Below are 22,764 nucleotides of genomic sequence, written 5' to 3'. Positions count from 1 at the left end.
AAAACTTGTTGGTATATCATAACTTATTGACTTTGTATTCAAAAGCATAAAGTATAAACCTCAAATATCAGTATCAATTTTACCTACCGTGCCTACATATGTAGTAAGGAACGACGACTTCACGGGATAACATGACAGCATCATTTTGGGAAGGTGGCGCTGCAGCATTTGTCGCGTGAAGCACGCGCAATGGCTTGCCGGCGTGGGCTCTGTTTATATGTGCAATAACCAACTGACTGACTACCGCTCTGTAGAAACAGTACCCGCAAACGAATGGACTCGCACCATGTTTGAACACGTGGACCACTAAATCTATAGGGTGGCCCCCACAATCAAAATCGCAATATGCACACCTCAATGCATTCTCGCCACCAATCTGCTGATGCGTCAACGCGTGCATCAAAGCTACGTCAGCAGAGTCAGTGGTGAAAGAACAAAATCGTCCGGGACATTTGTAAACATTCACTAACTTCTCTTTAGTCATCATAGCTTCCAGAACTATATGGTACTTTTTAGACATAACTTCAACTTGTGCCTCTTCAAACTTATATTGTTCATCTTCTGGACGCGGTACCGTGCCCGTCCGCTTCTCTGTCACGGATCCCACTGGATAATTCGAGCTGGATTCAGTGTTGCTAAGGCTAACAACACTCTCAATCTTTGGCAAAACAGCTGAGCCCACTTCTACCGATTTGTTGCCAATTTCTTTCAATTCTGATAATGGACGAACATTTATATAGGCCTTCGGAGCGGGTGCTGATGCCTCGATTGGTTTCTCGGGCTCGCTTGCCACCTTCTCCAATACAGGAAAACCATCTATATGTTTATCAAGAAAATGTTGTAAGCAGTCTTTAAATAGATGCTGCCCTTGAGGTGTGACAATCACTTTGCAAATAAAGCAATATCCATCCCACTTCTCTTTATGTTTGATTTGTACGTGCTTCTTCATAGATATCAGAAGCGATGTCTTGTAATGTCTGTCATTTCCGTTTATACAACATACAAATTCTTTGTTTCCAGTTTCTGTGTAGGCAATCTTGAAATGCGGATACGCAAATATATCTGAACTGGTAGTGTTTTTGGATTCAGTTCGGGTTCCAACATTTTTAGAGTTAAGTCCACTTTCTGTATGAGATTTTTCATCTAAAAGTCTACCTTCTTGTCGTACTTCGTCATCGTCCTTTTCTTGTTTTATTGTAACCTTTGAGATATCGTCTGCATTTGTAATGTTTGATATTTCACTATCATCATTTTCGAAGGTAATCTTTGATTGAAAGCTAGACTTATGTAGGACCTCCACTGTCTTTTTCTTATCTTTTACAGTTTGTGTCGTGTCGGTCGCCATCTCAAATGAAGACTCATTAGTATCAGTAACATCACTACGGTCATCGCTCGTTTCGGTCATACTTTGATTATAACGAGTACATCGGAGTTTACGTGGTTGGTCCGTTTCAGATACACTATTTTGTCTTGAGAAAATATTTATCAACTTTTTAGACATCACTGCCAAATTTATTGTATAAACTTCTGTTTGTTCATCATTATGGCGAACTATTACGTGAGTTTTGAGATTCTCCAAAGATATCTGTGTGAAATTACATTTTCCGCATATGTAACCTATAAGTTGACCCTTCGTATCTTTTGGAGGAGGAGGAATATCTAAATTGAATGGGCATCTGGTAATGTTGATACAATTTGAACAAAGTTGTTTATATTCACCAGTATGTGTGCTAACGACATGCCAAAAAAATGACTCCAATGCGTTTTTCTTTTTACCAAATTCTTTGCTATGACAAAATCTGCATACAAATTTATTCATAGGTATTTTACTAATGGCTTGGAAATTAATATCTTCACATTGTTCTATGGCTTCTTTTGCTGTTTCTGGATTCAATCGAGACAAAGGTATCTCAGAATGTGGATGTTGCTTTTTATAATGAGCTACTATATCATTACCACTATAAACACATAAACGACAAGAGTATGTACTGACATTTTTTAAGAAACAATATGTCTTATCCGTAAAACAATTCATATCTGGTATTGTTACTTCCTCTCTCCGTGGAGAGGTTTCGGTTTTTTGTACCAGTCCTACATTTTTTGTACAGTCAGCCTTCCGTTTTCTATTCTTTGGTTTAATAACCCCCGCATTCCAAGCAGGTCTTTTGCGTTTTGGTTTCTTTTTTACATCAAATAATGTCTCTGCGCTTTCAAAGCTTTTAGAAGATGCTAAAGATTCGCTTTCTGAATCTGAGCTTTCTTTTAAACTACCTTCACTGATCTTACTAATACTTGATTCTGTAATAGAATCCGTTTCAAATTCATAGGGATCCACATCAGGGTTTTTAGCAACTTTTGTTTTAGACTTTGGACCCGGCTTGTATTTGTGTTTTATTTTTTCTATTTTTGTTTCTATGTTAATAGAACTACCCTTAAGGACTTTAGATTTAGGGCCAGGTTTCTTTTTTATAATCTTTCTGGTCTTACTGTCTGGAAGTGGTGTTTCTAAATTTAAAGGAGCATTTTTGAATTTCTCTAAAACAACAACTGGCTCGGTATCAGTAACACCACTAACATTATCTTTATGAATTGCAGTTTTTTCATCCACAAGCTTTGCTAAGCGACACATTCTAATTCCCGTAGCATTTAAAATATCGTCGCTTATAAACATTTCTCTAATGTCTTCCTGTAGTTTTAATAATTCTCTTGATACTTTTTTCTTCGGTTTCTGTAAACTAGCAGATTCTGACCTAGTCACGCGTTTTACATTAGATACAGTTTTTCTTACATATTTCCCACTTTTAGTCCGTTTCATGATTTTGCCCCTTTTAATAGTGACTTTATCTACAGGATTTTCTTTAGTTTCTTTATTTTCAACAAATTCAACGCTTTCCGCTAAAATATTTTCTTCGCTGTTTTCATTTGTTCCTACATTGTTCTCCGATATTTCTTCTTCATTATTAAGCGCGTCTACTTTATTCTGATCAGTTTTTTCATTATTCTTAGACATTCCTTCTTTATTTTCACATATTTCTTTGTTATCACAAATTGTTTCATTGTTCTCAAATGTTTCAGGCGTTACAGGATTTTCTGCATGTACTTCTATATCAATGTTTTCAGATATTGTATTTTTATATGTATCTATTGTTTCTTTACTTGAAGTCGCATCATTGTCATCACAAGCTTTAGATGGTTCTATATTTAATATTTTGTTAGTGCCAGTCTCATCTGTACCATCTTTAGTATCTTCATCATCAGAAACAATTTCACTTAATTTTTCAAGTTTCTTTTTAATTTTCTCATTATCGGTTGTTTGATCATCTAACATACTCAATAATTCTTTAATTTTTGATTTATTTTGCAAAATCGATAATATACTACCTATAGAATCGACTACAGGAGCTAAACTTTTATTTGACGAAGTTTGTTGTACAGAACATTTCACCGTTTCACTTGAATCGTGGGTGGAAGTAATATTCATTTCACTCTGTATTTCATTAGTACTATCTGGTAAACCATCTTCCATAATAGGTTTATTTGATGAAATAACATTATTCGTACTGTCAGGTATTGAACAAGGACCACTACTTTTATTATTATCTTGATCTACTATAGCGTCTTCTACTTTTTTATGAACTTTAGAATCAATTTCTGTTGTAGACACGTAATCTTCGTTACCGTCTTTAACTGTAAATAATGGTTCTTTTTGGCCGGTACTCTGTACACCAGCATTTTCAAGAGCAAGTGTTTTTGTAGAATCTTTGTTATGATTTTTCTTACTAGGACTAATTTGAGATTCCTGTAATATATCTGAAGTAGCATTATTAGTAGAAGTAGATAAATTCGAATCATCGTTCAGTATTTCATTATTTTCATGTGCATCATTTTTTATTATTTCCGTGATATCACTTAGAGCTATATCGTCCGCATTTTGTTTATTAGGACTTTCGATTACTGGACTCGTAATGTTTTCTAACATATTTTCAAGGCTTATATCATTACTAAAATTATTATTACTATTACTTTTAGGAGCGTTTAGATCATCGTCCAAATCTGCTATCAAAGCATTGATATTATCAAGTACAGGGTCTCCAATATTGTCAGAAAACATTTCTAAATCATCTACACCAAAACTAGAATCCAAGTCTTGTTCATTCGTCTTGTTCCTTTCTTGCATTTCATTTTCAATATTCGAATGTTTATTACAGTTAGTATCGCTATGTTTTGAATTATCGTCAGAGTCAGAGTCATAAACCCGAATTCGTCTTTTAAATTTTGTAACATGTTGGCTCCGAGATAATAACTCACTTTCTTTTGTATTTGACCTTGTAATTCTCTTTTCAGTAGTTTCTATTTGTGTATTTGATTTAGAAACATCTACAGTTGTTTGTTCAGTTTTTTTGGACTTTCTTTCTATTGAAATTTTCTTACACTCTAGGTCATTTTTATTTTGACTAATAACATTTTCCTTTATTTTATCTTCCAATTTCTTTTCAGGCTGTTTTATTTCAGTATTTTTAGATTTCTCAGATAATTCTTTTGTAGGTTCAATTTCAAGTACACGTTTTATCTTTGGAATTTTATAATTTTTAACGCCGTAACCAGAACCTAATATAGAACCACTAGCAATATTGTCATTAGAATAGATGATACCATGTTTATTTCGTTCACGAAATACCTTGTTTTTATCATTTCTGTAATTACTTTGATCAAAATGAGATTCGCGGTGTAATCTAGGATCCCTATTATTTTTTCTTGGAGAATAAGATAATTTCGAATAACTTTTTGTGCTTTTAGTACTATAAGCATCATAGTTGGTTTTTGCGATAACATTTCTAGTACCGGCTCTTTTTGATTGAACATTATCATGACCGATGCTTTCGCTCTCATTTTCATGTGCTTTTAATTTGTAAGACTCAAAATCAGCTTTGATTTCACTGAAACTTCTATTCATTTTAGGTTCCTCTGTATATCTAACTACACTGCGCGCTCGACGGAAATTTCTATTGACATTTTCATGCGTAGATGAATGAAATGATTGAAAGGAACGTGGCAAAGTTCTTCCAACACTAGTGTCACGGTTAGATGAACACGATCGTCCTACACTTGCAGCCCTTTGTCGTCTAACATCAAAAGTAAAATCGATTACTTTATCATGGTTATTTTTATTTAAAAAATCTTGAAATGTTCTGTTTACACTAGTATCAATGGTAAATGAACGCCCGGCATGAGATTTTATAGACAATGTATTGTCATTATCTATTTCAAAACTTCTCGCGACACTGCGAGCTCGTGATGACGATCTTACAAACGTTCTTTCTAAAGGTATACTTCGTCCGTCACTTTGTTCACGATGACGGCTTTGTCGAATTTCAATATTTTCATCTTTATCATAATAATCAGTTCCAACTGACCTACCATCCCTAGAATACAGTTCCCGTGAATTCGAATCCTTATAATAATGACGTTCATTTTGATCTTGAGAGTAATATCTATTTCTCCCATTTCTCCCATCGCCTTTATCTCTATAATTCCTGTAATTATCTGTATTTTTATACGAATTGTTATAAGAACCATACTGCTTATTTCGATTTCTATAGTAACCGTGTTCTTTATCTTCACTTTGAGATTTTGATTCATAGTCTGAATTCCTTTTGAGTCTAGGATCTCGGTCTAACCGACCGAATGGATGACTAGGAGTCATAGGCAAATCTGAACCTACGATTTCTGATCTTCCAAATGTATGACTAGGTGTTGGAGGACATTCAGACCTGCCAAAAACATGACTAGGTGTTGGTGGACATTCTGACCTGCCAAAAGGATGATTGGGTGTTAGTGGGTATTCAGATCTACCAAACGAATGGCCTGGAGTTGGTGGACACTCGGATCTTCCAAACGGGTGGCTAGGTGTTGGCGGGCATTCGGATCTACCAAACGGGTGACTAGGTGTTGGCGGACATTCGGATCTACCAAATGGGTGGCTAGGTGTTGGCGGGCACTCGGATCTTCCAAATGGGTGATTGGGTGTGAGCGGACAATCTGATCTGCCAAACGTATGAGTAGGTGTCGGCGGGCATTCGGATCTTCCAAAGGTATGACTAGGCGTTGATTGATCTAATCTATTATGGCGCTCATCTCTTTTGTCAAAACTATATCTGTCATTTCTAGAATTTTTATATTGTTTATAATTGTATGAATCATTATGCCTGGTGTACTTTTGAAAGTCTTGTGACTCTCTGTGTACAGATTCACTTCTTGAATGATCATCCCACTTTCTGGAATCCTTCATCTCAGATGCATCCCATCTGCTGCTTCGATTTTCTGTAGTATTTTCCTGTTTTTCCCAATGAGAACTCTTAGTGTCTCTAGTTATAGACTGATCTCTATTATCACGTGTATCATACAGTGATGTGTAAACATGTTTTCTTTTTGGTTGATCCTCAATTTCAAATGATTGATGACTTATTTCGAAAGGCCTAGGCGTCATACTGGGAGTCCTACTTGGGGTCATCATACTTGGGGTCATACTCGGAGTTATGTTCGGAGTCATAATCGGAGTTATGTTTGGAATAATATTCGGTATTATTGTTGGCGCCATAATAGGGAAATTAACAGTAGGTTGTTGAGGTGTTCTATCTGGATTTTGTGCATATTGATTAAGATTTTCTTTAGAAGTATTATCAAAAACTTTTTTCATCCGGGGATCTACTAATAATGTTCTAGTTTTTTCTGAATTATTTTTATCAAATTTCGTGGCATCCTTAGAAGTTAAAATATCATTTGCAGATTGTTTCAAATCGTACTGCGGGGATGGTAGAGGATTCATTTTTCTCATATCAATATCTGCTTTTGCATTGACTTCGACTGATTTTACCGGATCTATGGGTATTATAATGGGAGTATTACTTTCAATATGAATACTATGATCATCGTCCGGTGATTTAGGCGCAAGATCAGCATAAACATCTTCAACAGAAGCAATTGAATCATTAGTATTATCATCATCATCAGAACTTACGATATCGTTTAGAATTGATTTAAATCTTTGAAATTCTTTATCAGTTAGCTTAAGACTTTGTTTTTTAGTTTGTTCATCTTTATTAGACGTGGATGAAGTTTCTTTTGAAGGAAATACTGTAGTTACTGAACTGCTAGATTTTTTTTTATAGTTTTCTATAGATATCCTTTTTTTCGGTGCAATCTCTTGAGCGCTTGCTACCTTAGTAATCTTTGGTTGATGTAAAGGAGGAGTTGCAGCATCAGTGCCAGGAATAGCTATAGATTCACTTAAAATTTCATTTTTGAGAGCTTGTAGAATATCTATTTCTGAAACCACGCTTTCTTTTGGTTGATGCGAAGCTACACTTCGTTCATTCAATAATGGTATTTCAACATCTTTATTCATCGTATTGGAAACCTTATCTGTCACATTTGATGTAACAACTTCTGGTATGTTGCCTTTTTTCTCTGAATCTGGGGTCAAAGTTTTATCCACTTTATCTTGATTTGATTTATTAGTTTCAATACTATCGGCAGAAGGATCTTGATCTGTCAATGGTTTATAAAAATTGGGTTTAAATATAGTTTTCTCTGTAGTTTCTGATGTATTAGTTAAATTCTTTAACTCGAAACCTTCACTGACTTTTGATTCATCACTATTATTCGAATCGTTTGCTGGATTTTTTTCCAAATTTTTCGCATCATTGATTTCAGTATCGTTTATAGTAATTTGACTTGAGGCACATTTACTTTCAGAGATTTCAACTAATGATATATCTTTATTAACACTATCATTCGTATTAGACTTACTTTCATCGGGTTTATCTGCTTGATACATTTCGAAATCGAACTTATCGAATTCATTTGGTTCCACAGTTTTACCTGATGGAACTAAATCGTTATTGCTTTTAAGATCTTTATCGGAATTTATTACAAGACGAATTTGAATTTTACGAGGTTTTATATCTTCTTTATTAGTTTTATGTCCTGAAGTTTTCTGTTCTTTGTCTAAAATGACAAGACTGCCATATATACTTTCAATGGCTTCACTTTCACTATCAGATAGTTCCCCTTCCTCTACTTCCACTTTCTCTTTTGGCTTCTTTTTCTTAGAATTACTTTGTAAGATCAACTCAGATATATCTTCGGTGGCTCCAGTGTTTTTTAACTCATTAAGTATTTGCTCTCTTAACATTCTTAAAGTCTCAATGTCGACATCCCCATCACTGCAAGTAATAATTCTAGAGATAATGTTTGTCGTGTTCAAGGAATTCAAACTTTCCTCTGGTACTTTTAATGTAATATTTAAATCTTCTTGTTTGCGCGAAGACTTAGATTTTTTTCGTTCCCTTTTATATGTTGGTGAATGTCTTTTTGGAGACTTTCTAGGTGATCGTCTACTAAAAAGAGGCCTACCTGACGTTCTACTTTCGTTACTAGACCAACGCTGTGGACTAGATTCTGGAGACACCAATATGCGAGTGTAATTACGTTTTGATGACATTTCATGAGAACAATACTTGGCACGAGATATATGACGCCTTGGAGAAAGAGAATTTTTATTTGGTCTCCTTTGGAACAACGCTGGTTCCTTACTTCCAGCCATACTAGTTTCAGGAATCTCGTTGGCACCAGCTATTTCCGGCAAGGAATCGTCTTCCTTTCTTTTCGCTACAGCTTTTAATTTGTTCCGAACGACTTCTAACTCTGCGATTTCCTTCGACTTTAATTTTTCTGCTGTTTCCTTACTAGACGATGAATCTTTCTGAAATGTAAAAATAAGTATAAATAACTATTAAATTGCGTACAAGCAAGCAAATTTGCGTTACGGAAACGTAAATATCGTAAACATTTTGGTAGAAAAGAGAACAACAAACCTGTTCCACTTTAGCGTACAAATTAACCAGAACTTGTTCGCATTTCAATAAATTATCCATTTTCATTCTGAAAAGAAAGAAAATTGTTAATATTTGCAAAATAATAAAAGAAAATAAAGTCCAACTTGGTCTGTACCTTGGAATCAAATTCGATATCTAATGTAAATAGCGATCAGTATTTTAATTAGTATTAAATAATTTTTCAATAAAATTAGCTTTTTATGGAATTTCATCATCATAGAAATCATTTGTATGAGAATATAAAAAAAATTAGTGGGAATGAAAAAGAGGAAGTATCATATCCATAGGTGGAGTACCAGAAAAGCATACGTCAAATAAAAAATCAACAATTTTAGATCAAATTGAGAGTAGATATTTAAAAGCGGCAAAGACTATAACGACACATAATATGAATAAAGAAAACGATATGATAAAGAGGTGATCCTTGATATATGCGTCCACATTAATTAATCTACTAGCTGACCCAGATAAAAGTTTTTTTGCCACCACCTACCGGGTCCATATTCTCTGATGTATGCGGTACTAAATTTAAAAATACTAATACTATAAAATAATATATAAAAAATTCCGTATCACGATGTTCATTCACGATAATCTCCGAAACCAATAAACCGATTTCAATAAATGTTCACTTTAACTTGGAGGATAGGATAGCAGAATAGAAGAAAAATGGACAAGTAGCAATTAGAGTGAAAACAACATTTGCCACTTCAGTGTGTTATTACCCAAAATACATTATTAATGACACTGACCTTTTCTTTTTGTCTAGAAGTAGATCCCTCAGTGACCTGATCTTATCAAGCTGCGCCTGCCGGGGGTTCGATGATCCTGTACTGGTGATCTCCAGTTTCTTGATCATACTCTCCAAGAATGGTACATACTTCTTCATCTCGTCGAACTTGCGATCGTAGTCCAAATCCATTTTGAAGTCTGTAAAATAAGAGATTACCCTAAAGCTTATGTCAATTTATAAATTGACTACTACTATATTAAAAAAATTACTAATACATATAAATTAGTCACAATGAGCAAACTGATCTGACTTCATCTTATCTCTCATCTCTCACTGGCATCCGATCAATGTAAACCAATAGCGCAGGCAATCGTCTGCCCAACCCCATTATTTTTTGGCTGTGTTTACATATATTTTTGAAAATACATTTTATCACGAATGCAAAAATCATCGCCAAAATAAGTGTATGTATGTACAAATCTTTACTTACTGTTACAACCCTAGCATGTACATATTATTGCTGAATAACAATATCATTTATTTCCATTTAAATCAATAAAGCAGTATTATGCCTATATAAACTCATACAAACCCCAAAAATAAGGCAATTGTAATTTAGCTAGCCAAATTACCTCCTAGCTACGGACCTGGTTTTTGCTTGCCGGTCTGGCCAGTAAAATTAACTAATTGGATCAATCAGGCTCAATAAAACCCTAAACTAAGCGTCACGCGCGTCACGAGTCAAGTGGACCTTCAAACAAGTCTGTAAAAATATTAAATAAATAAACTTTGGTGTGTGGCAAAAGGTTTTTTTTTTTATTAAACAAGTGCTCCCGCACTAACAGAACGTACGTCAAAAAACTGACAGATGTCGAAAACACAGATTTCAAATAAATTTGCCATAAAAATGATGATCTATTTTTCATCTCCGATTTTAAAAAACTCTCCTTTTTTGTAGGTTGCATTTAAGAATCTTTTCAAGTTTCTAAATTGGAAGGGATAAAATAACGAATGTTTTACGCCTGCGAATAAAATTGTAAGACGCTTAATATCTCTATAAATCAGTTGTATCCAAATTACTTATTCACAAAATTATTATAGAATAGAAAAAAAAAAGGAATCACTGATTATTTGATTACAATTTTGTTTAATTCAGCTACTATTTATTGGTAGGTGTGTGACTGCCAACAGTGTGACTACCAGAAGTTCCACAACCTTCCATATTAGCTATCAATCTCCGACTGCAATAATGTCCACACACGTTTTGCGGAACGTGTTTCACCTCTAAACGAGACATCTTTAGGCGAAGTATTAGATCACTGCTCAGAGCCTAGTGTTTGTGCTTCAGAGCCGTTCGGCATCCAAACTGCAATTCACAGTGCGTAAACAATATGGCAGTCGGAAATTGATAGCTAATATGGAAGATTGTGGAACTTCTGATAGTAATAGTGGTGGTCCATGTTCAAATGTTAGGTTAGGCACACACATATTAATGGTAGCGAAAACAAACATATCTAAACAAAGTACCAGTGATATGGACCTCCGAAAGATAACACCTTGCTCAGTAAAAAAAGGTTAAGCTAGACTTTGGTAATGTTTTTAAAGAGACGATGTAATCCATCCCTCGACCATAAAGTTTTCTTAGTCGCCTCTTAAGACGCCCAAGAGAAAGAAAGGGGTGTTTCAACTTTAATGCAGTATAATTGTATGTATATTTGGCGGACTTAACATCGTATGCGTTTTCCATATTTATACATTAGAAACATATAATTAGATTGATATAAACATACACAAAATATGTAATATAAATAAATATGTATACATATAATAAAAATATAAATATATATCTGTACTATCTAATTATCTATACTAATATTATAAAGAGGTAAATTTGCGAGTTTGGTGTTCGGGGTAACCTCCGGTACCACTAAACTAATTTTTAAAATTCTTTACTCGTTAGAAAGGTATATTATCCCTGAGTGTTATAGGTTACTTTTTATTTTGGTAAGTATATATTTTCAATAATTAATCACTAAAAATGTAGTTGAAGTCGGCAAAAATTTAATAAACGGCGTGCATTGCCTGAACGATTTGAAATAAAGGAATAAAATCTATAGCAATTTTTTTAGCTTTACAAAAAAAGTCCGTGATTTACTTAACGTAACTTATATACATGGTGAGTTTAGTATTTCAGCCAAAAAATGGTTATTATGTTAAAAGTAAAATAAATTTTACAAGATGAAGTTTAGACATAAGTTTGACCGATACTTTACAACATCTTATAACAGCGAATAGCTAAATCAAAATTAAAATTTCATGGAGATAAATTTTACTTTTTTACAGCATATTAATCGATAAGTTGGTCAGAAGATAATGCGAAATAAAAATAATAAGTGAGTAAAGTTATTGCGTTGTCACTGGCTGGCCATACGAGTGGGCTTGACGCGGAGGTCAGAAGCAGAAGAACTATATAAAAGAGCGCACATTACATTGCTAAATAGATCATTCATTTTAAAATCTTACAGATTATTAGTGCAGTATTCACACACAAAAAATAGAAACCTTACTAAAATGTGTCAAACAGTTTGAGTTATACAAACAAATATAGCATCGGTGTGAAGCCGGGGCGGATCGCTGGTATATCGAATTCAAAAGGGTAACTAACAAGGTTAAGTTTAAAGGAAGTGTGAAAAAAAAGTTCAGCTTTTTTATGAAGGAGTGCAAATTATTTTTAAAAGCTAAATTACTGAGTGTATATCTTATGTCAAGCAGGAGTACATTCCAGTATTTTAATAGTCTGAACGGTTAAGGAATGGGCAATGAAGCCAGTCCGATGAGCAAGAATATAAAAAATATTCCAGCAAAAATGAAGACAACGATTCGTAAAATTGAAATTTAGACTTAAGATATTCGAAAGAGTTTGTATGGAATACAATGAAGTGTACACAATATGCGAACAATTTTTCGCTGAGCGCGTTAAAGAGAGATTGATCTCACAGATACTTATGAAGATTAAAAATAAAACGTATACCATTACTGAGAAGGCGAAATAAATGAATTCAAATTACCTACGCTGAACAATAAGGAACCTACTTTCCTAACAAATATGAATTTAAACAGATATAACAACTATATATCTTTTGCGGATTAATTTCCCGTCGTAAATTAGGCTGCAACGTCTAGGGATGATTTCCATCAAACGGCTTTCATCGCATCGGATCGGAAAGGATGCGGCGACAATAGATCGCGTCCTGCAGGATCGCAACACATACGATCGGCTCTGTACCGTCGCTTGCTAACATGTCTGTGTCTGCGCCTAGTCAAACAGTTTCATTACTACCATGCTGACGTGATCTAATTTTTTAAAATGGTTGAAATTGACGTAGGTTATTGGCTATTGCATTAGACGGAAAAGAAAATAATCATAAAACACAGAAGAGGAAAAAAAAATTATTAAGCTACTCGGCCACGATTTTGAGCGTACGTGACACCAGCCGAAAGGATCCGATCGGATACGACGACAGGCAAATGGCGACAATTGCGCGTCGCAGAAGACGTCCACAGTCAGGCTGCTGTGCTCGGCTTGGTAATATAGACTTTAAATACTGTGTATACGACTTAATATCGTTTAAAGATTGCAAAATCCTTCCAATCGGATCCATCATTTGTTGAGAATCATCCTACAGTTGTCAGTTTGTGACACGCTTAGTTTTTGTATACAATGAGATAGGTGCACATACGTCGTCTTTATCTATGTTTGTTGTGGGTAGATTCATCAACCAAATAAAATACCAATTTGCAGAATAACTATTTGGGACGTTAGAGTTTTTTAGACAACAATTCATAGTTGAGAAGTTCGCAAGTAAAAACATAAAATAATCTAATCGCTTATTCACTGCTATTTTTTTTACAATTTGAACTGCGACTTAACGGTGGAAATCGGACCGGCCAATATCCAATATCACTCTCAAAACGATACATTGAAACGTATAAACTGATTCAGTAACCGATACGCCACAATAGATATCGGCCGGACAGACTCGCATTACTACTACTCAATTTGTTATAGGATATATGTACGACAACGACATCTACAAGATAGATATATCCAAAACAGATTCAATTCAAATGAATCATGAGCGAGTAAATAGATACGGAGGTACAATGTATGTATTTCAATATTTGATTGAATGAATGGTTCATCTAAACAAACGGTCGAGTAAAATGATCATTTATGACTACTTCTTTGTTTCAATTACGCTATGTATTAATTTTCTAATGTGTGTGCTATAAATAATATTAAACAATGTAAAATGAAATGAAATGAAACGGAAAGAGTATGTAAGAGGAACTGCGTTAGCCGTACTCATCCCAATCTTTTTTTTTTTTTTTTGATGTGTCAAATACCGAAATTAATAGTTACAATATCTGATATTCAACTTAAATAACCAGTACCAATTCAATATTGCAAAAAAGCGATATTACATAAGCCTACCTTTGATTGTTTTTTAAAGGGATCTGTGACCAAGTAATGGTAGGTGGCCAGCTCTTAAATGTCCTTTTAATATTGCCAGATGTTACATTCTCTTATTTTAGAAAGTAAACCTGTAAAAAGATCGCTCTAACAAAGTCGTAGGTAAAAACTGGGTCTTGAACCTTTCATGAATGAAATAAATCTTTTGTTCATTTATGCTCGGGTTCTATTGGTAAGCAAAATCGAAGAAAAACAGGGGAGTAGACTTGATCACTGTACAGTTAAATGAACCTTAGCACGGAAAACCGTGGCTGTACCTGATAATACCTATCCTACCATCACAAAAGTATTAATAATCCTTAAATTAGCGAATAAATATTCATCATTTTGTATTAGAGAAAGATGGATTCTTTAATGGATGTTAATGGGATGGTAACCCCGTCTGCGTTAACGGTATACGCTGGCAGTGAGCATGAAAGGTCAGATAGTCCATCGTGACGAATTCAACAAGAATTCACTACGATGAATTCTAGGGGGAGACCACGGGGCGGTCGACCTGACATGATATATTGTTAGCATTGAGACTGGTAGTCCGCATTACTAATAATCCCTTTAAGCGTACCTAATAATAAATAGGTACTAGGTCTAGAAGCTTCGATGTTTCTAAGTTTCAGCACACCCCGGTCACTTCACACAAAAACACCACGTTCCCGGTTACAACTACAGAAACAAGTAACGTCTGTACATGTGAAAATGCTAATGCATGTTTGATAGGGGTGAGGTCAGATCGCAGGGAGTGTCCATACTTTAGTACTATTACTTATACTATGGCTTCGGGCAGAACACCAATGCACAAACTTCAGCAAATACTCTTCTTAACAAATTACTCTATTACTTTCTGATATATCGTATTCAAACTGTGTACGCAGACTTCAATAAATTTACAAAATTCTTAAAGAACCTATTTGGGACTTAGTTAAAATACGTACGTAGGCAGGTACAGAAAGTTATTTCATACATAGGTGTCAATATACCTAGGTATCTATTAAAATATGTTACTCTAACGTATGCAGGTTATGATAAAACAATTTAAATGGTAATAGCCAAGGAGGTAAAATTAATGGACTAATCCCTAAAGCTGTTAATAAAAAATGTACCGTAAAACGGGGTTAATAGAAATCCCGGCATAATTAAAAAATCAGAAAAAAAGTTAAGGCTTTTTTTTTTAATAACATTTTAGTAAAATAATTTTTTTTTATATCTGAAGGCAATAATAATCAAATGCCAAATATAACTTCTGTCTTGGTTAAAATGTATATTAAAAATTGTAAAGCAAAAGTGCAAAATTTTCAAATTAAAAACAATGTTCGTAATTCAGCCGTAGTTTGTTTTCAAACAATTCGGTACCATATAAAATTTAAAAAAAAATGGGATGACTCGAATCGCTAAATAGATCGATATAAACGAAAAAATGGGCAACAGAAATGCCAAGGGAATGAAGGGGTTAAAATAAATGCCTACTTGATATATATATATATATATATATATTATATATATATATATATATATAAAAGTAAGAATAATGTTATGTATATTTTTGTTTTATTTTAACTACTTCATTTTATTTTATACACTGTTTATTCGACAAAAAGACACAAAGATCGTTTACATATATTTAAGTCAATATAAGATAAATAAGTACTAATACTGACTTATATAAATGTACTTTACAAAAGTGACAATATTAGTATATTTTTCTATTTATTATTTAAGTTGTTTTAGTATATAAGTTAATAACTATATCTATGCCAAATAATCAATATTTCTGTACTATGCACATCGATTTATACAAAACAGACAAATTGTTCCTATTCACCCCGTTTTACAGCAGAACATTCGCGTAGATAATCCCGACCTAAGAATAAGGAATTATATAGAAGGAATGATAAAATAAAAACTGTAAATCATATGGTTGCCTTGTTCCTAGATCACCACACAAAATTTAGCACATTTTTTTAAAGAGTAACATTTATATACGAATGCTTGTACGACTGGAAACTAAAATCTATATATCGTTGGTTAAAAAGTTGATTATGGTATTTTTATAGGTTATATTCTTATTTAATTACAATTTTGCTAGAACATTTTTACTTCATTAAAAAAATCACTTTATATCTAGATGCAAAATTAACTGTTTTTGTTATATATATTCACGTGTAGTATGTCGCACGTGTGGGTACATTAATCCAACCATTACAAAATGACAAACTAGGTTCAGAAAATAATATTTAGTGATAATATATCAAAATACTCACATATACAAATACTTAAATATTATAGTAATTGAGCAAAAAAATTAAGACATTAATATTCATTACACCTACCTTTTTCTTTAAAAAAATATAAAGAAACTATTAATTAATGAACTAATTACACCATAAAAACACTTCAAAAACATTTAATTCTAAATAAATATTTTTCATGACTACTCCTGTCGTATACTGTTGAATTCGGGAACTAATGAACGCAAAAGAACATGTCGGAACATGAACTGAAAACAAAATGGCAGCCAAAAAACTAACGCATTGACAATACAGTCTACAACTGCAACACCAGCGCTCGAGCGCCGAGTACGGCAAAACGGGAAGGCATTCTGTACCTAATCATTTTTCAATACGGCCTTTTTACAGAAATGTATTTTTTTCTAAATATTTTTAATAATAATAATTTGATAACCTACTTAAATATAATATCATAATATATTAGATTAATAAAAGTATTATTCAGTTTTGTTAAATCGTCAATTTACCGGAAACGCTTGTCAACATATTCACTAACTATATATATCTCTGTACAAACATTAATACGTGTACAATGCACAAATAATATATTACGAGGGTACAAATAAGTTCATATTTATTGACGTATAATCTAGTACTTTATAATTATTTCTCTACAAAAAGATCTAATAATGAACTAATTTATTTACCTTATCCAAATCATTTTTTATATTGAACGTGGCTGTGTCTTGACTGTCCGCTTGAGCAGCTATTGAATTGAGATAAATGTATTAATATTCCACGAAAAGTAAATATACCTATTTAATAAACACACTACTTACATAAGTACCAACATAAATTATAAGTAACCAATAATTGATCCAATGTACGGAGTCCATAACCCACAAAGCAAAAGCTACGTAAGTACATAAACTCAATTGACTTATCTGCAAGAGGTATCTGTCTACTTACATAATGGAAAATGCCATTCATTAAAATATGTTATTAGGTACTTTGAAAGGTATGTGGTAAATTCCCTACCTAATTAAATTTAATGTTTTTATAATAAAATAACTTTAGACGCCGTGAACATACAAAAAAGGAAATTACTTCTAGTCAATATGTATTCTTTGGTTAAACGAGGGACGCGCCGTCGTCTCGCCGCCGCCATCATGCATATGTCGAAAACGTAAATAATTCCAACGTAGTAAGTAATAGATCCACATCTACAACGTAGGTAGATATTTAAAATGTTACTAACCTGTCCAAATAACTCAAAACAAAACTAAACATATGGATAATCCTAATCACGTTCACAAGCCGTAAAACATTGCTTCGTTGCTACAAAGCGTTATTCCTTTGTAGTGGGGATTCTTGGATTCTTCTATCCGGACCGTACAACACAGCTCTAATGCGAGCAACGAGCAATATGCAGTTGGATTGAAACAAGGACGTTACCCAAAGGGCTCCCCACCGCGCAAACGGGCTCAACAACGCCGAGCCAATCCAAAAATCATTCGACGGACGAGCGTCGCTGTACTCGCACGGCGGCTCAGTGTTTGTGTGCGTTCCATAACTTATATACAGTTGGGATTATTGACATGGTTATTCCCTGCCCGCGGTCACCATACTGCACGTTGTATTCCGGCGAACGCCAGTCATTTGTCGTTCTCGAACTTTCGCGAGTTTATTTCTCTGTGCTCTCTCGTTTCTGTATTCCTATCAGCCAGTTTTAAGTTAGTAAGAATAAAATCGAAAAAAATTCCACACGTCAAAGTCAAGTGTCACGCTTTTATCAACACGGCATACCACGAATTGACTCATTTAGCTATTACATTATGATAGAAAAAATAATAATTAAGGTGAAAGACAGTAATTTATCTAGAGACCTAGAAGTGTATTTAATTTAGTACTATTGTTTAGGTATTACGTACACCTACACATCTGAAAAGGAAAGTATAGTATCCCTGTAAGTGCTTTGTCGACGAATGGGCCAAAGAATTAAGATATGAGATGCAAAAATATGTGCGATACGAAATAAGTGTACTGTGGTTATTTTATTCAATGAAGCTCTAAATTATCACGTAGATGTACAATATTTTTAATAATTGTTCTTATAGGACGTTATTTAAAGTCTTTTTCTATGTATAAAACCCAACCTCGACAATTGGGTAAATTAAATTCTATTAAGATTAAAAAAAAGGAAGTTTTTATGAATGGATGAATGTTTTGTTACTACGCGAAGACTACTGAACGAATTTGAATTAAATTTGGTGCACGAATAGGTTATATCCTAACTTTATACATAGGATACTTTATGTATTTACTGGTTAACGCAGGCAAAGCCGCGAGAAATAGCTAAAGAGTATATTAATTACTAGTTTCAATACCAATACCTACCTATTTTTAAATATTGCAAGTGAATACTTTGGAGGTGTCACAGTCAATAGATTTGTTAGAATCTAAAACGACAGTACAAACAATATGTTTCACCTGGTATGTACTTGTCAATTTTAATTATTCTCAGTAGGCTGCCAATGAGAAAACTCTTTGCTTTAGACTAGTATATCTGTTAAAATGTATTTTTAGAACATACGCCGAATACATGATATTATACTTTATTATCCGATAAAATATAATATTATATATATATATATATATATATATAAGAAATCGTGTAACACATATTTCGCAATATTTCGGAAATAAAAAAAAAAAACACTAAAAGCATCTGCATGACTATCTCTTATATCTCCAAAATCCTATTTTTATATATCTTATATTAAATAAATAAGTAAATTAAACTCCAATAACTTTAATATTTAGGAAGTAGTCGTGCACGATAAACATACCTAAATTGGAAGATGCGACAGAAATATCTACCTACGGCAACGAGAAATAACGAGTTCACAGGATTTAGTATATCTCTTCTCTAAATAATATAAGACAAAGTCATTGCCCGCATCTATCTGTTTCCCCGCGTAATTCTTCTAAACATTGCAACAAATTTTGGTACGGGTTTCACTAACCATTTACATATTTTTTTTTTATGAAATATTTGTGTATTCAATTCGCAACCATGCGATGTTGAAACGGGTTTTAGCGGATCCTACATATATATTGTATATAATTTTGATATGTCTATGCTTTTTACTGATCAGAAGTAACTCGCGGCTTCGCTTGGGCAAATTATCCCGTTAGCACAGGCGGGGTTACCATACCATTTTCACCCATCAAAAAAAAAACCATATCTAATATGATTTAGTGGTTATAGCGCGATGCCAAATAGATAGTCACACAGACAATGAAAGATTTTAAAAAAATATTAGTTTCCATTGTCCTTATTAAGACCTTTGTACATATTTTTTTTTCTTTAAATATCTCCTACCTTTTACCAGAGGGAGACTGTACAAAAGTCGATTGCTTGGGTACCTCTGTCCCATTCGTGTTTCAACCGTAAAGCAGTTGTATTTGCATGGCTGTGTTTCGGTATGAAGGGTGGGATATGGCGTGAATTTACTGGGTACGGAGGACGATGACTGAACACCTGAGTCCTCAGGAATGGCAACGCATGGGGGGTATCATGGGCGAAACAATATACTCTGTTATGTCCATGGTACTGCTCATGTCTATAGGCGATGGTTACTACTTTCTATCAGGTGGGCCGTCAGCTTGTTTGCCATTCTAAGTTGTATAATATATATTGCAATATACTGTGGCCAATGAATAAAAAAAAATGTACATATATACAAATTAAATTAAGTATGTATAAACAGTTATTTAACTAAGTTTGCTGTTTGTGTCACATTCATTTGTCCAAAGAAATTTTATAATTTAATTAATTTGACTTTTAAAGTAGGTTAAATAAGGTTTATATTTAATATAATTACAATATAAAAAAACAAAAATAATCATCCATCATTAATATACATATATCAAACCAGATATTGCTAACGGTATACACCCCTATTAGGCGGGGCACGTGAACAATTTTTATTGAATTCGTGAAGGATAATAGGTGAGGATGAAGCAGGTCAGTTAGCCCACCGTGACTTTATGGAAGTCTAAAAGATTCAAATAATTATATGATTAATACATAATGAAGTCTTAAATACAAATATACTTTTCGCCAATTATAGTTTTAACCCCTTATTTATAAAAATATCAAACCTCTCATTAACTTATTTTAGCCATTCAACTATTTGTCTCTTTCTTTTGCGTTAAATTCCCAATTTGGCAGAAGGTGACGAAACAGTGTAATAGTAAAAGTAGATTTACATATTTTAAATTTCATAATAATGCAAACTATAAATAAAGGGGCTGTCATGGAACTCCATTGCTAACAATCCCTTTCTCCCCAAATAAAAGAGATACTACTGTGTCTACTTGGAGCGATATACTCTAGAATTTTTGACGCTTTTATATTATTATTAAACTTTATAATGGATAGAAAAAACATTGTATCTATGTCCTAAATGAAGCCAAACGATCGCTTTGGCGAGGCAGACTAATTACGTCATAGCACCCCACTTCATCCCGCCGTCGCCAAACCATACCACAATACATATTATAATAATATGGTTTGAGACACCTGCCTATCGCTTTATCTTGCTCGCTTGACTCAATAGTTCTTGAGAATTTGCTTCGTGTCCGCTACGCCCTTGGCAACCGGAAAATACCGTTATAATCATTTGTCCTTCCACAGTTAAATGGCGAACGAGCTAGTTCTACAGTTTATATTTTCCTATATATTTTTCAACCTGCTGAACTATATTAATCTTGTCTCCATTTTTATTCTATACTAAAAGAATTTTTTTTCTACAGTTAAGAATGGCAAACAAGCTGACGGTCCACCTGATGGAAAGTGGTAACCGTCGCCTATAGACATGAGCAGTACCATGGACATAACAGAGTATACTGTTTCGCCCATGATACCCCCATGCGTTGTCATTCCTGAGGACTCAGGTGTTATTCCTCTGTACCCAGTAAATTCATTCGTGTTTCAACCGTGAAGCAGTCGTGTTTGCATGGCTGTTTCGGTTTGAATGGTGGGATATGGCGTGAATTTACTGGGTTCAGAGAAATAACACCCGAGTCCTCAGAAATGGCAACGCATGGGGGTATCATGGGCGAAACAATATACTCTGTTATTTCCATGGTACTCATGCTCATGTCTATAGGCGACGGTTACCACTTTCCATCAGGTGGGCCGTCAGCTTGTTTGCCATTCAACGTTGTATAAAAAAAAATCAATTTAAACATTTATCTGAATTATTTTATATAATTACGTGGACTACCAGTCAACTAACAAAATATAGGGTGGAAAGAAATGTCAATCCTGGACATAAAGTACATATTTACGTTAGATTTTCAGCGAAAAATGGACATATCATTGTTGAATGTTACTTTTACCTCAACAGTGACAATCGACTAATGCATATGATTACCGCATTATGCATTGTAATCGTAATTATATATATTTTAAACATCTTAATTTTACTGATATTGGAAACAGCAATTTTTATTTGATATAAATTTCCTTTATTGTTTAAATTAAAGATTTAAATGTCTAACTTATTAAAAAAATAAATCAAATTATCATAAAGTGCTTATAGTTGATAAATAAACAGACGCTATAGACTTATATTATTATACTTAGATATCATATTATATGTATTTTGATATATTCGAACTTGATTACTCATTAGTAACTGCAGCTAAATTCTTGTCTGGAACATTCTCCGAGTTATTTGTACTATAATTTACTTAATTATCTATAATAAATACACTAATGACCATTGTTATTACGACATAATTGCCATAATGTCACTTTAGAAACGGACATACAGGAATTCACAATAGTATGTGTGCCTACGTCATCACGAAGTGATCAAACAATAAATATTTGCTAAAAAAACTTTCCTTTCATAATTATTATTATAATAATAACTTTATTTGCAATAATTTTGGGTATAAAACATTTGATCTTATAAATTAAAAGTACCTTACAAAATCTACTTAGGTCAAGCGTGCAAATATTGAAAACAAAAATTACAATAATTCAATTTTAAAATTTTTTGTAGCATTTAAACATTACGAAATTATATAATAATAAAATAACACTAATTAAAATATTAAGGAATGCAATAGAATTTAATTTTAATTTATTCAGTCGACTAGTTTAAATAGTAGAAATAAATAACAATTGGATATCAGATGGCCAACAATAACAGTGAGATGTACTAATAAAAATAAAGAAGTCAATAAGTAGGATATGTTACAAATATAACGATAATACGTACAAATCTCCGCGCTTTCAATCCGACATAATATCCCTAACAGAGTAAAAATACGATTCAACTAGCCATTCATGCAATTTTT

General features: G+C 33.4%; 1 protein-coding gene across 3 annotated transcripts in view; it reads right to left on the bottom strand.

Moving 5' to 3' along the window:
- Positions 1-17,907, bottom strand: part of LOC113515027 (uncharacterized) — a 29,945-nt gene extending 12,038 nt beyond the window's left edge. Inside the window, exons 1-5 of one of the 3 annotated variants that reach the window (XM_031908521.2) lie at positions 17,645-17,907; positions 17,094-17,152; positions 9,650-9,827; positions 8,877-8,943; positions 88-8,764 (exon numbers count right to left, since the gene is read on the bottom strand). In XM_031908521.2, the coding sequence (XP_031764381.2) occupies positions 88-8,764; positions 8,877-8,943; positions 9,650-9,819 (8,914 nt within the window). In that variant the 5' untranslated portion in view covers positions 9,820-9,827; positions 17,094-17,152; positions 17,645-17,907. Of the gene's footprint in view, positions 1-87; positions 8,765-8,876; positions 8,944-9,649; positions 9,828-16,488; positions 17,055-17,093; positions 17,153-17,644 lie in introns of those variants that run through there. The other 2 variants (XM_026899151.3, XM_026899153.3) reach the window with 2 other exon arrangements.
- Positions 17,908-22,764: the final 4,857 nt, after the last annotated feature.

This window comes from Galleria mellonella, unplaced genomic scaffold (assembly GCF_026898425.1).
Source record: "Galleria mellonella isolate WM207_F2 unplaced genomic scaffold, CSIRO_AGI_GalMel_v1 utg312, whole genome shotgun sequence".
NCBI classification, from domain to species: domain Eukaryota; kingdom Metazoa; phylum Arthropoda; class Insecta; order Lepidoptera; family Pyralidae; genus Galleria; species Galleria mellonella.
Note: the sequence above shows the minus strand (reverse complement) of the source record. Positions and strands in the feature narration are given on the sequence as shown.